General features: G+C 33.6%; 3 protein-coding genes across 3 annotated transcripts; 2 read left to right on the top strand and 1 right to left on the bottom strand.

The window, feature by feature from the left end:
- The first annotated feature begins 7276 nt into the window (after positions 1 to 7276).
- Positions 7277 to 9288, top strand: LOC112707656 (uncharacterized). Its single transcript, XM_025759513.3, has 2 exons — positions 7277 to 8024; positions 8541 to 9288. The coding sequence occupies exons 1-2, from the start codon at positions 7428 to 7430 to the stop codon at positions 8907 to 8909; spliced, it is 966 nt and encodes a 321-aa protein (XP_025615298.1). The 5' UTR covers positions 7277 to 7427; the 3' UTR covers positions 8910 to 9288.
- A 64-nt stretch (positions 9289 to 9352) lies between these two features.
- Positions 9353 to 11818, bottom strand: LOC112707662 (uncharacterized). Its single transcript, XM_025759527.3, has 9 exons — positions 11620 to 11818; positions 11411 to 11544; positions 11219 to 11297; positions 10899 to 10981; positions 10659 to 10697; positions 10398 to 10468; positions 10199 to 10313; positions 9977 to 10079; positions 9353 to 9663 (listed from the first exon to the last, which is right to left on the bottom strand). Exons 1-8 carry the CDS (start codon positions 11816 to 11818, stop codon positions 10005 to 10007), a joined length of 795 nt encoding a protein of 264 aa, XP_025615312.1. The 3' UTR covers positions 9353 to 9663; positions 9977 to 10004.
- A 57-nt stretch (positions 11819 to 11875) lies between these two features.
- On the top strand, positions 11876 to 14230 carry LOC112707675 (protein BUNDLE SHEATH DEFECTIVE 2, chloroplastic). Its single transcript, XM_025759552.3, has 5 exons — positions 11876 to 12024; positions 12116 to 12213; positions 12686 to 12755; positions 13371 to 13467; positions 13871 to 14230. Exons 1-5 carry the CDS (start codon positions 11967 to 11969, stop codon positions 13947 to 13949), a joined length of 402 nt encoding a protein of 133 aa, XP_025615337.1. The 5' UTR covers positions 11876 to 11966; the 3' UTR covers positions 13950 to 14230.
- Positions 14231 to 14294: the final 64 nt, after the last annotated feature.

Raw genomic sequence — 14294 nt, 5'->3', positions numbered from 1 at the left:
ACAGAATAGTTACCTTTCAAAATATTATCCCAAATAAAAAAGTTTAGGTCAAATACGATCAACTTCAATAAATTTTAACAAGATATGCTACACAATCAAGTATTTTTTCATCCAAGTTTATCCAAATAGGTCCAACACCAACAAAAATCACTCTCATTAAAAGAACGTCATTACACGCGCTTTTTCTTCTTCTTCTCCCCGTGCTTCTTCTCCCCTGCTTCTTCTTCTTCTTTCAAATACACGCATACCTCCTCCTCCTCCCCTTTCGTTATCGTCATCACCAATAACACCAACATTTTGCTAATGGATTATTTTTCAATCGAATTAAATGGAATGCAATTGCTAAATTGAATTGAATGGACGCAAGTGTTCTGAATTGGATTGATCTAAATTGTAGATACAGATGTTTTAAAGTTGATTTTATATAATAGATAATATTCCGTTCATTTAATATTATACAATTGTTTTACCTTAATAACATGTTTGGTTAATTATGAATTGAATTAAATGGACGCAAGTGTTCTGAATTGAATTGAATATCTCTAAATTGTAGACACAGGTATTTTGAATTTTATTTTATATAATGAATAATGTTTTATTCATTTAGTACTATACAATTGTTTCACCTTATAATGTGTTCGGTTCATTATGTAGAAACCTATTTTGAATTTGATTTTATATAATAAATAATATTCCGTTCATTTAGTACTATACAATTGTTTCACTTTAATAATATGTACAGTTCATTATGAATTGAATTGAATTATTTTGAATTGAATGAACACATGTAATTCTAAATTAAATTGATGATCTCTAAGAGGAGGAGGAGAAGGAGGAGGAGAAAAAGAGGAAAGAAAAAAATCTACGTGTACAAATTTAAAAGAAGTAAGAAAGAGGAGGAGAAGAATAAGGAGGAGAAGGAGAAGGGAAGAAAAAGAACCTGCGCGAATTTGGAAGAAAAAGAAGAAGAAATAGGAGGAGGAGGAGAAGGAGAAGAAGAAAGAAAAGGTGCACATGATTTGAAAAGTTGTTACAACAACTTGAATAAACTTAAATACGAATTTTGCTTAGATTTAGAGCTTTATTCAAATTTTAATTACTAAATCAATTTTTAAATTTTTGTTTTGTTACATAAATAAATCTTTTTTTTTGTTTGTCTATATTCTTATCTGTTTAGAGGTTGTTATGTTTTTATTGAACAACAATAAATATTAATTTATCTATTTTCTAAATAAAATTTGACGTAAAAATGATTAGAATTAAAGTGTTTAATTAAAAATTTCTTAAATATTATTTGAGGTATTACTCTGTGTTTTACTAGATATAACATTAAGTTGTTTAAAGCACATATATTGACCAGTAGTTATATGTACCTAATTTTATATTGTAATTTGTAAATTACACCCTCATTCAAAAAATAATTAAAAAATGATCATATCCATTTCAATAATTAAAATACTGACTATAAAGGAGTAGTTTAAAAGATACCTAATTATATTTATTAAATAAACATGTTATATATTCTATGAGAAATATATATAATTATATACTAAAAAAATATTATATAACTAATAATTTTTTTTTAAATAAATTACTAAAATGGTACTTAAAAATTTATATTGCTAATAAAAAGAATTTCAAAAAAATACTAAAAATAGATAAGTCCTTACAAGATTTAAAAATACGACAAAAAATTAGATATTAAATATATATTCTAAAAAAAAGAGACTTTAGAGATAAAACTTTGATGCAATTTTTGCAATTATTATTAAAAATATAAAACCTTTTCATCCTTAAAATTTGATAATTTTACGTCAAATGAATTTTTTTAAAAGTTTTTTTTATTATGAATGACCGTATTTTTTTAAAAAATAAAAAGAAAAATCTAGAAATTAAAGTTTATCTCAAATTTTTTTGTACATCTTCTAAATATTTATTTAAATGTTACTAAAAGATTCAGATCAAATAAATAAGTGGTTTGCTAAATATAAAATTTGTTGTCACTTATAAAAAAATAATAATTATTAGTTATTTTTGTCGTATTTTTAAATTATTTAAGGAATATTGTAAAACCCGGTTAATTAATATATACTTAATCCATAAATTATAATTTATTCTAAAAAAATAAAAAAAATGTGATTTTTAAGGTTTAAAATGATAGAAAAAATTAAAACAAAAATTTTGACACTAATTTTAAAAAATTTGACCTAAGATTAAGTCGAACGGGCCAAACTGATTGAACCGGACTCATATTAGGCCCAAGGTCCAACCCAACATCCATTTAAGTGAAGAGCTTAAGCTCTTCTTCTCCAAACCAAGGGGAATCACTTTGAAGCAATGGGGAATAGGAGAAGAACACAAACCCTCACTCATAATTCAATCCTCCATAACTTTTTTCCTAAGAGCTTCGATTGACGAGTCATCTGTGGTCACGCGTTCGTCTCGAAATTCTCTACAAAGTCCAGTATATTAAAAGGTAAGAAAACTGTATTTCTAGTTTCTGTCCTCTCTTCTCATTTTCAAAAATTTAGTATTTGGGGTTTTGAGATTTTGATGTTTTAATGTGTTTAGGGTCAATCTAACTTGAGGAGATTATTAGGTTATAATCCTATAATATTTGGAGAAGGTAAGAACCCTAGCTCTTGTGAAATTGTCGAGATTTTGAGTTTGGGGATTAATTATAGTGATATATGTGGTTTAGATTGAATATTGTTGAGTTGGAGTACATTCATGATTTTGGAAGCTTGATTGTTGAACCTTGGTGGCTGTGATTTGGTTCAGAAAGGCTTTGGGCTGTGGACTCTCGAGGAATGTTGACCTTGAGGTGTCTTTGGGTTTTACGAGGAATCGACTAAGGTACGGTTTAAGTTTCATTTAAGTACCATGTAATATGATGTGAATTTCTAGGTTAGGAGACCCTAGGATTAAGCTTGAATGCTATGATTGATTGGTATTATATGTGTAGTGGATGTAATGATAAAGATTGAAATTGGTATTGGATAGTGAATTATGTGGTTGGGTTTATTTGATGAAATATTGGGTTGGAGACCGTGAATTTGGGCCGGAGGCCGGAAAGAGGTAAGAACGGTAAGTGAAGGTTGATGATTGATGATTTTGATGATGACTGATAATAAATTGTGAATGTTGATAATTTGATGGAAAATGTGTTGTATGATGTTGGTTGTGATGAAGATAGAGTAATATAAATAACGTATATGTAATTAAGTAATTGGGTGAGGAAATTGTTGAATGAGTGTGTGAATTGTTGAAGTAAAGATTAATGAATTTGTACTTAAGGATGTCACAATATGAATAAGAGATGATGAGGTATGATTTGGTATGTTTTGATGTTGTTTGTAAGCATGGAATGTTAGAAATGAGTTATGGTTTTTTTGGTAAAATAGAGGTTTATGAACTTTTGTGAAAATATGAATTTTGGCCAAAATTTGGTGAGCCATAAGTCAACTTCTGGACTCCCAAACTGTTTTGAACTTGTTTGATATGAAAGTTAGGTCCGTGAAATTTACGCCGTTCGAAGAACGGATGAAAAATATTTTCAAACGAGAAAATTATAAGCGTCGGAAGTTCAGGATTCAAAACTAAAATTCTGCAGCACTTAACATTTTTACCCACTCTGTAGAACTCGCGTACGCGACCACCAACACGCGACGCGACCAACCCTTTCGGGTTGAGCCCCTCGCGTACGCGAGCAAGGTGCATGCGTACGCGAACAAGAAAAACACGCCCATGCGTACACGTGATCCACACGTACGTGTGACCCCCTAAAATTTGTAAAAAAAAGTTTTGTGTTTTAAAATGTAATTTTGAATCTCTAAACCTCTGTTTTCACCATTTTAGCCCCTTAAACTTTAGTTGTATGTTGAGTGGTGAGAAGAAGGTAAAGGGAGTAGTAACTTGGAGACAAAGAAAGTTTAAGAAGTGGCGAATTATGAATGAAAATGGTAAAAGTGTGATATGTATATGAATGAATGATTTATAACGAAGTTGATAATGAAAATGGTTTTGAGTTTTAAACTGACAAGGTTCGTGATGGTTTACCACTTGTCCAGTGTCGAGAATGTTGTGTGTGGGGTTCGTGGTGGTTTACCGCTCATATGTTTTTAAAAGAGAATGCTTTGTGGGATTTGTGGTGGTGTACTGCCCACATGTTTTTAAAAGAGAATGTTGTGTGGGGTTCGTGGTGGTTTACCGCCCACGTGTGTGTTGTTTTTCAAATTGAAGATCTTGCGAGGTTCGTGGTGGTGTACTGCTTGCAATAGTGGGGTTCGTGGTGGTGTACCGCCCACCGATCTTCAAGAGGATGATATCTGAGTTAGCTACCGGATGTATCGGGTTCTGGCAAAGTAACTGACACGTGAGCTCACGTCCAGTAGGATAGACATACATCATATGCATTTGTTTGAATTGTTTGGGGTCGCTTAATTGCTTTGGATTGCCTAATTGTACATGTTTCCTGAATATTTGCTAATTGTCCTACTTGCCTTACTTGTGTATTAATTGTCTGTATTGTTTGTGATTGATTCGATCCTTGGGTTAGTCGGTTGGGAGGTGAAGAAGTATGAAGGGTTTTGTGTTAGAATTAGAATCTCCTATGATAGTTGCCAAGTTATGGATTAGTGAGAGCTTAGGTTGGATATGACGAGATAAGAAGTTTAAGATGTTTAGTGAATTTATATTATAGTACATTGTATTTATTTGACATTTTTATCGTACTAGGAACCCATGGGTCGGGGGTTCTCATTCCGTCTATATATTTCTATTTTTCAGATGCAGGTCCAGGTGCTCAACAGTGAGCTGTGGTTTATCTGAAAGACGGCGAAGACCTTTGAAATAATCTTATCTAACATTTTCTTAGATTCTCTTCGCTTTTGTTTTGAAAACTTATGCTATGTATTTAATTTTTTAAAACTGGCCTATAGAGGCTGTGATGTATTTTGGGAGAGATAGGAATTCTTGTTGTCAAACTTATTTTCATTCTGTACCCTAGCCGGTCTAAATTTCGCAGGCCACGACTAGCGGCTATTTATCTATATCATACAATTATATTATATCTTTATCTCATTCTGCTTACTTTTTTATTCGTACTTTCGTTTTCTGATCGCGCCTTATTTATATGTTATCGATACATAAGAGTTTCTATTTTCGCGATTTTATTTTACTCCTTTTCAGCCTTCTCGTTTAATATTTTCCTTCAACATATATATAATTACGTAGTATAATCCACCTTGAAAGTCGTACCACTTTAATGTCATTAACTTATGACTCGAGTATAAGGATCTATATATTAGAGTGTTATAGTTATTTCGTCAATAACATCATTTAAAATTTTTTTGTCAATAATTAAATTTTTTAGATACTAAATTAATAGTCAATCTTTTTTTTATATATTTATCTTTTATTTAAATTAATGCTAATGTTTCTCACCAAAAAAATAATAATGCTAATCATCTCTCATTCTTTTTACCAAAAATGTTTGTTGTCTTACGTTCTCAATTTCCCATGTACTAATAAGATGGATATATGGGGAAAGATAACTTTGAAAGTAGCAGCATCAAACATTTAATTAGAGTAAAGTGATAATTACATCTTTAAAAATATTAATTTTAGATTAATTAATTCTTAAAAAAATACTAATTAAAATTTTTAAGATAGTAAATCTTGTCAATAAATAGTATAAAATAAAATAAAATAATTCATATATTTCATTATTTATAGGAGTTATTATTTAAAATAACTACCAAAATTTAACCACCGACTCAATTTGATCCTTTAATTTTTAATTGACTCAATTTATATTCTGAAATTTTAAGGTATGACTCAGATTGGTCATTCTGTCATCGAAATGATGATGTGGCACCCAAACCTCACCATATGCCTCTCCTTCTTCCTCTTACCGTCACCATCACCACCTTCCCTCTGCTAACACCCTCTTTCCCCCAACAAACAACAATATTCACAACCCACCAACACTCACACATTTTCACCACCACTTATGAAGGACTTTTCTATTGTCTGATCCTTTTCTTTCTCACAATCACCATCACCTTCACCATCTTCATTCTACCAACGTCCTTCTTCTCCAACAAACAATATTTACAATCACTAACATTAACAAATTGAAGAAAAATAGAAAAAAAAAAAGAAACACAACACTACATTTTAGATCTCTCTTAATAAGAACACAAAGATGGGTGCAATGGGTGAGGGTGCTTCTAAGGGTGCTTTAAATTTGGAGCAATGGGTGATGTGACCTTGTGATTAATGGTAATATTGACAATGCATTGCTCAACATATATGCTAAATGTAGTTACATGAAAATAGAGTTTAAGATTTTCAACATGATTGTGCATGAGGATGTTATTTCTTAGGGTGCTGTTATTTGCGGCATGGCGATGAATGGTCACGGTAAACAAACATTTTAGCTCTTTTCACAAATGATTGTTTATGGTGTTGTCTCTAACGATGTCACATTCATTGATTTGCTGTCTGCTTGCAGTCATGAAAGAATGGTGAGTGTAGGTGTTATACTCTTCAAAGCTATGGCGGTGAAAATATGCGGGTATTGGTGGATTGTGAATGTTGTTATTTGTTGGAAAGAGAGAATGTTAGTAGAGGGGAGGTGGTGATGGGCTATAGTAAGAGGAAGAAGGAGAGACATGTGGTGAGATTTGGGTGCCATGTCATCATTTTGGTGATGGAGTTTGATGAAAGGGCCAATCTGAGTCACATTTTAAAATTTCAGGATATAAATTGGGTCAATTGAAAATTAGAGGGTCAAATTGAGTAGGTGGTCAAATTTTGGGGGAGTATTAACTCTTATTTAGGGTGGTATATGTATCATTACTGTCACATGAGCATGAAAACGATATAATTTTACACAATGAAACATTTATTATTTTTTAAATTTTCATATACCTTTTATCAATTGTTCTCTATTTATTACAAATCCTATAAAAATAAGTAAAATTTTATTCCAAAAATTATTATCTACATGATTATACTTTTATAAATAGACACATCAGAATAATTAACATAACATATAAATATCAATGTTAAGTTTTACTTGATGAATTAATAGAAAAAAATTATGTATCTACTATTTACTATTTTAAAAAATCAAATTGATATTTTTTTCTTTAGAAACTAATTAATTCAAAGTCAAAATATTTAAAACCTAATTATTACTTTACTCACTTAATTATTTAGATAAAATAAAATAAAATTTTGACCCACAAAAAACATTTATTTAGATCCTGTGCTGCATTTTGCTGACACTCTTGTTCGTCTTCACTACTCACTTGAGTCATCATTGATCAGGTTGAAGCTATCACATTCTCCCGTTCGCAGATCGAAATCTAAAAGATCCCATCTTTCACGAACCTGAATCACATCCATTTTCGTTTCTAATGCCAAATGCCTGGAAAAGAGACAAACCCACGAGGCTACTCTCCCCAAAGTTCCTCTTTTTACTCTTCTCCTCCACACTCATCCTCATCTTCATCTTCCTCTCCTCTTCTCGCCCCTCCAACCCTAACTACTTCGCCCTCAACAATCGCCTCTGCTTCCATGCAATCTCCCCCTTTGACTGCTTCAATTCCCCACAGGCCCACCCTGTTATCGCTAGCACCGTCGAAGGGGTTCGCTACCCATTTCTCTTCTCACTCTCCGATTTCGGAACCCTTCCCGATAAGCCCCACAAGAACATCGTCAGGATCCTCAAAGGTAAGCCCTTTCGGAAGCCCGACATATCCGTGACGGTTCAGGACATTCTGGAGAAGGCCAAGACCGAAGGGAGAGACGGCTTTTTCGTCGACGTGGGTGCCAATGTCGGCATGGCCACCTTCGCCGCTTCGGCTATGGGCTTCCCGGTCTTGGCCTTCGAGCCCATCTTTGAGAACTTGCAGAAGATCTGTGAAGGGATTTTCTTCAACAGGGTGACCAATTTGGTTACATTGTTTGAGGCTGCCGCTTCTGATCGGCTTGGTAACGTTACGGTTCACAAGGTGCTATTTTATTTTTAAATGTAATTTTTGTTGCTTGAATTCAATTTTGGTTCCTGTATTTGGTGTTGATTTATTTATTTATTTGTTTACTTGAGCTATAATTGATGAAGGCTGATACTAATATAAGAGCTTAGAAAATAATCCTTTAGGTGTAGGGTGAATTTTAGAGAGTAGAGTAGGAAATTGCAGCTAATGAGGATAATGTAAGAGCTCAATTGTGTCACATTTACTCTCTAAAAGTGTAAAGTAATTAGAGTGGTTAATGTATATCAGGAGTTAGTTTGAGCTTAGTAACTATTCACATTAATTACTAATGGAAATTGAAAATGCAACTGTGAAGTTTTACATGTTAATCCTATGTCATATGTAATCATAATTAATGGTGATATCTCATTGGGTTGCTTCTAGTTTAGTCATAGGAAGCAATGAGTGATATTTCAGTTATAGTCACTAGTTTATGTTGAAATAGATTGGGAGTTCTGATGAGATCAAATTTTCTTTTACTTGATTCATCAGTTGGTTGGTAGGCTGGACAACAGTGCTATCTCTGCCACAGGTGCAAAGTTGGCATTCAAGTCCAATGAAGAGGTTGCAATTCAAGTAAGGACTGTTCCTCTTGATGAAGTGATTCCGGAATCGGAGCGAGTGCTTCTGCTTAAAATAGATGTCCAAGGCTGGGAATATCATGTCCTCAAAGGAGCAATAAAGTTGCTCTCAAGAAAGGGAAGCCAAGCACCATATCTCATATATGAGGAAGACGAGCGTTTGTTAGAGGCCAGCAATAGCACTTCGAAAGAGATCCGAGACTTCCTAAGTAGTGTGGGTTATAATGATTGCACCAAGCATGGCACGGATGCACACTGCACCAAGAAGGATGTAAGATGATTGATTGTATAATTTTTAGCTTTCAGATTTGCAGCAGCACCTTGATGGAAAACCAAGTCATTGCTTTTTTTCTGGAAAAGCTACTTCTTGAATGGTGAATTTGATTAGAGATGCTGATGGAAAGAAGTTAAGATGGGAGGCAAAACTACGCTGCCAACGGCAAACTCGGTAGTTACTTGAGATCACACGAAAGTATATCTATCTGTAGAAATTGGGAGGGAATATGTTCTAGACATGAAATTCTCTTGTGATTCTTGTGTACATTAATTTATCTGTGGGTGTCTTTGAGGCTTGTATCCTAGATTTTAGTTGTGAGCACTGAGCAGTGATTTCCAGCTACAATTTTTTTTAAATAGAAATTCAAATTTTCATTGAAATATATTTATAACAGGTTCATACATCAGTCTATGAAAAGGATTTAAAAATTAAAATTCATGATATCATTTTTGGTGTCATAAAACAATATGGACGTATAAATTATAGAGTGAACCTATCATCTGTAGCAGCCAACAGAACAGAAACTATATACATAGGTATTGTGTACGTTATTCAATACACCATCTATGATGGCAAATACAATTGATCAATATCAATAGAAACCGAAAGTATCCACATATGTTCCAACAAGACTCCAGAATATTATTGAACGAATTTTATCTTCTTGGTCAACATTGAATGAATTCTTTAGCTTCAATTTGTGTGCAATTTGAATCAACAGAGAGCAATGTGCAGGAGTAACAGGAACTTTTAATATCTGCAATACAAACACCAATATTCTTATCTTCAGAAGCCTTTTTACAAGGACCATACTCACCATAGGATTTCTATGGTTTCCGAGGCATCCTAACTAAAAACATTTACACTTAGGAAATTTTAGAACCCTTTTGGTCTATGGTGTCATGATCAAATAAGCATTTTGTGCAGGCATAGATGCTACATATACAAAAATTCTGTTGATAAATAACATGTTTTACATTTTCACAAGTGCCATGTAACTTGTCGGTTGTGGCAAACCAATTTGGTAACTACAGCTTTGTGGTAATAAATACAGAATATGGGATTGATACCTGAGGATCTAATCACACAGCTAGCTCTTTAGGATTCTTTTGGACCACTAGTTTTTGAAGGTCCAGCTCTTTCCACCATAACATCATAAAGCTGCTTCCCATTCTGCTTGTCATACACAATAAATCATCAAGAAACAGTAAACATGAAGAAAATGTTGAATCTGAAAGTAAATATAAAATTTTAAGTAGCTGGAAATTATTTCCTATATTTATTATACTTACAAAGATTATTGGGAAGAAATGAATTTGTCCCTCAGGCTTTGTTTGTGTCTCCTTGAAGTAGACTAAAATAGGGAAGTTAGGCCACCAGAATTCCCAATTAACAAATGTTGAGTACCTGAACAGCAAAAAAAAGCAGGGTTTTCATTCATGCTACTGCTCTGAAACTCCAATTAGTATGTACAATAAATTTGATTCTTACTTCCAGCGGTTTTTTCCTCCCACAAATGCATTTTCTCCTGATTCCTCAAGCTGGTCACCTATCCTTACTTCCTAAACCATAAATTTTCTCTCTCATATATACATAATAAAGCTACAAAATCAAAAAGCATCAACAATACATTTAAATGAAGACAAGATCACAGAAATAATATGCAGATTAAGTTATACATTATGATTATATTGACTAAAAATGAATGGTTATTTGATTTTGACAGAAGCGAGAGGTGAGAAGGCAACAAACCAGAGCCTCATCATCAAAGACGAATCTCACTCTAGTGGCCTGAGGGAAAGACAAATAATAAAAGAAAAAGTCAGCTGCCAAAAATTGAATGGAAAAGATGATACATATTGTAGTAATCAGAGTGGTAAAAAAGCAGCTAAGAAACTGATACAGCTTCTTTGAAACAAAGTACTTATATCGTTATGCAAGTTTGTGAGATCCTCTTTATTACACCACCATTTACTGATAAATAATAGTTACCTGAACCAAGAGAAGCAATCCAAGAAGGCCAACAGGAACTGCAGGTACCAAATTCTCTGTATAGGCCAACCCACCAGCAACTCCTGATAGTACAATTTTGAGTCAAACAGTAATCTAGGGAGAAATTGAATTGGCTCATTTAAGTAATGGTAAAAGTAGTTTGCAAGATATGCTTCCATTTCATTCCTCTAGATTTTGATCCACCTTGCTTCCAAGAACATATGCACATTCAACTCATTATGCCATGCCAATTTCCACCATAAAATTATGTGCTTAAAACACATACAAATAAAGAATGAGAAGAAGTAACAAGTATCTACCAAGTAGCACAATTGGAATCCTATAATCTGGTTCTGGAACCACAGTTTCTCGGGTCCTAGTCTTCACCCTCCTTCCAAGCTGTCAACGAAAGAAAATTCACCATAGACCACAGCTAGAATTCAATAGTTCATGTTATGTCAATTACATGCAAGAAAATTAACATAAGAGCCATAGAAGGGTGAAGCAGTAACCAGTGAGTTAACAACTAAACGGTTTCCATGGTTGTTAATAGCTAATTGTGTCCCACAAAAACTTGGATTACACAAAACTTGTCCACCAAATGAAGTCCTGAAAGCACTCAACTTTCCAATCTCTTCCCTCCTCCCTGAAACAAACACATAAGACATTTAACTGAAAGGGGAAATGAAATCTTGAAAAACAAACCAGGGATTATGCTTACTATGGATCGGAAGAAAGCTGTGTAGGGACAACAGAGTGCTCGCCATTTGTTTGTGTTTCTCAAAACCGAAGAGGAGCAACAAGAGGAGTGTGTATAAAGTGGGGGGTGAAGTGTGATTACCGTTATGCCCACCATTTTGTGTCATCAAAGTTGTCGTCTTTGGAGGTAAATCAGGTAATTGGAACATGCCCAAGGGCATTGAAGGAATAAAGGAATAAACTTTTACCTTACCCCACGAATTTGAGGGCCTTATCTCAGTTATCTGCTTCAACTCTCTTCTTTCGTTGCCACCAAGAAGTTGAGAACTGAGAAGAACTCACTCTCCTTCTTCGACCTTGAGATTTTGAATGGCGCACTCTCTTTGTTTCGCTCCTATTTGTTCCTTAAAGTCCTCGAACCGACCAGGTACCTTTAACTTTCTCTGTGCTTTCTCGTGTTTTGCTGGTTGTTGCAGTGTTTTATGTAATTGAATGCGACTTCGTTTTACTTGAAATAGGAGTAGTTACTGGAAATTCGGTTGTTCGAAAAGCTTTTCCGATAACAGAAGCATGCCAGAATGCTAAAGCTCGAAGATTTCAGTCTTTGGAGGTTAAGGTGAGATTGAATTCAGTATCCCATTTATAAAGTATGATGCTTTGTCTTTTCATTTGTTTTATATCATAAATGATAATTTGTTCGCAGCAGAGAGAGACCATTGGAGCTGAGCTTATCAGTTATTTGTGTTCAGTATTCAATCTTGTGATAATTAAATTTAACTGGCTGGGAGAAAGAAAACTTATTCAGCATTGAACTTTGTTGTTAGGGACCTTCATGACATTGGGCGGTCAATTTCCATTCTTTGTCAAAATAGTGGAAATTCGTTAATTGTGAAGAAGGGTTGAAGTTCTATGAAAGGACTTTGGTCATTTGAATTTCATAAATTGATTCTTCAGGACATGAGTATATATTTAGTTTTTCTTGAAAATTTTGATGTGGTAGAGCATGTATCAAATGTCACTAGTTTTCTATTTTTTGTGTATTGCAATGCAAACACCTTGAATTGCTTTCTGAGCTTGATTGAATACAGGCTGCGGAAGACAACAGTCAAACCACCACAAAAACAAGGACCATTGTTTGTCCTGACTGTGACGGAAATGGTGAGTGGAAATGTTGGTTTAATTGCCTTTCTATGTTGGTTTTCCACCTTTTTTATAGTTTTTTAATGAGTTCCTTTATCTGGTTTCATATAGCAATTGCTAGTTTAATATATCATCCCTTTTCCTCGACAAGTGTTTGGCAATACTGATGGAAATCTGCACCAAATAATGATATTACCTTACAATGACAATGGTATGCTAGTTCCATTAGGGATCTTGTACATTTGGAAATGTGGTAGTGGCTCAGCCTTTATCATTTCATTCTCCATGTGACAAGGCAATTAATTTGCCTGGACATACCTTCACATAGTATTGGTAATCCATTGCCAATGATAGTCCTCTCCTTTTTGTATTAATGCAGAATATTTATCATTCTTGATGACAAATTATGGTTTCTCACAGTGCCTACTTGATGCCAGCTTCTCTTTCTTTTACTTTATATATATATATATATATATATATATGTTAGTCACAATTAGAACAGATAGTTCTAATTTCTTGATAGGATGAGCTGGCAGATGTTTAAGTTTGTTCTTGATAGCGTTCCATTAGAAATATCTTCATTCATGTATAAATCTTTTGCACTGGTTTATTATGCTTTTGTTCTACTATCAGGTGCAATCTTATGCACTCAATGCAAAGGCACTGGAGTTAACTCAGTAGACCACTTCAATGGACAGTTTAAAGCTGGTGGATTATGTTGGCTATGCAGGTAATTAGATCAAAATTTTCAAGTATGAGCATGTGTTCTGAGCTATTTTTTCTGTGGTATTTGTTTTTTTGCTATGCCATTATGTACTTGTATGTATCAATTTCCAATAGAAATATTGAGTGTATGTATAAATATCATTGTCGTTACCACATCTTGCTTGCATCATGCGATTTCAGCAATACTGTAATTGTGTTGGTATGGATTGCCTGTCCGGCATGACTAATATACTTTTCATATTTGTATGACTTCTCTTCCCCTCTTCATAACATTGTTGAAAATTTGAGTATGAAAAGCACTCAGAATATAATACTTCGTTACAAGTCTATTAAACATAATGGCAAATCTCTTCTTTGTTTGTGATTAGCTACAATGGAATCCTATCAAACATACATGTTTCTTGCAGGGGTAAAAAGGACATCTTGTGTGGAAATTGTAATGGGGCTGGCTTCATTGGTGGATTCATGAGCACATTTGATGATTAGAAGATTGCCTAGATTTAATTTTTGAAGATTCCCCATGGCTAAAGGAAGAGAAAAGCAAGTTGGAATCCGTTTGTTCATTTTCTTTTTTGTTGTATGTGTGATCAATGTTATAGTACTCTGCAGCTGTGACAATAAGATTTTGTTTTGAGTTCATGATTGTTCCATGGTCGATTAAATAATCTTCAGGTTCTGTATAATTAGTATATGCAATTTGGAAGATGTTCAATTGATATTTGATAATCACTTTTCAATGTCAGACTAATAACTAATAGTTTGAAGAAGTTTATTTTTCTTTTAAATAAATTTTTAAGCAAGTTTCAGTTTGGTTGGTACCAACCAAGGGAT

The sequence above is a fragment of the Arachis hypogaea genome, chromosome 1 (genome assembly GCF_003086295.3).
Source record: "Arachis hypogaea cultivar Tifrunner chromosome 1, arahy.Tifrunner.gnm2.J5K5, whole genome shotgun sequence".
Classification (NCBI taxonomy): domain Eukaryota; kingdom Viridiplantae; phylum Streptophyta; class Magnoliopsida; order Fabales; family Fabaceae; genus Arachis; species Arachis hypogaea.
This window is presented reverse-complemented; position numbering and strand designations above follow the sequence as displayed.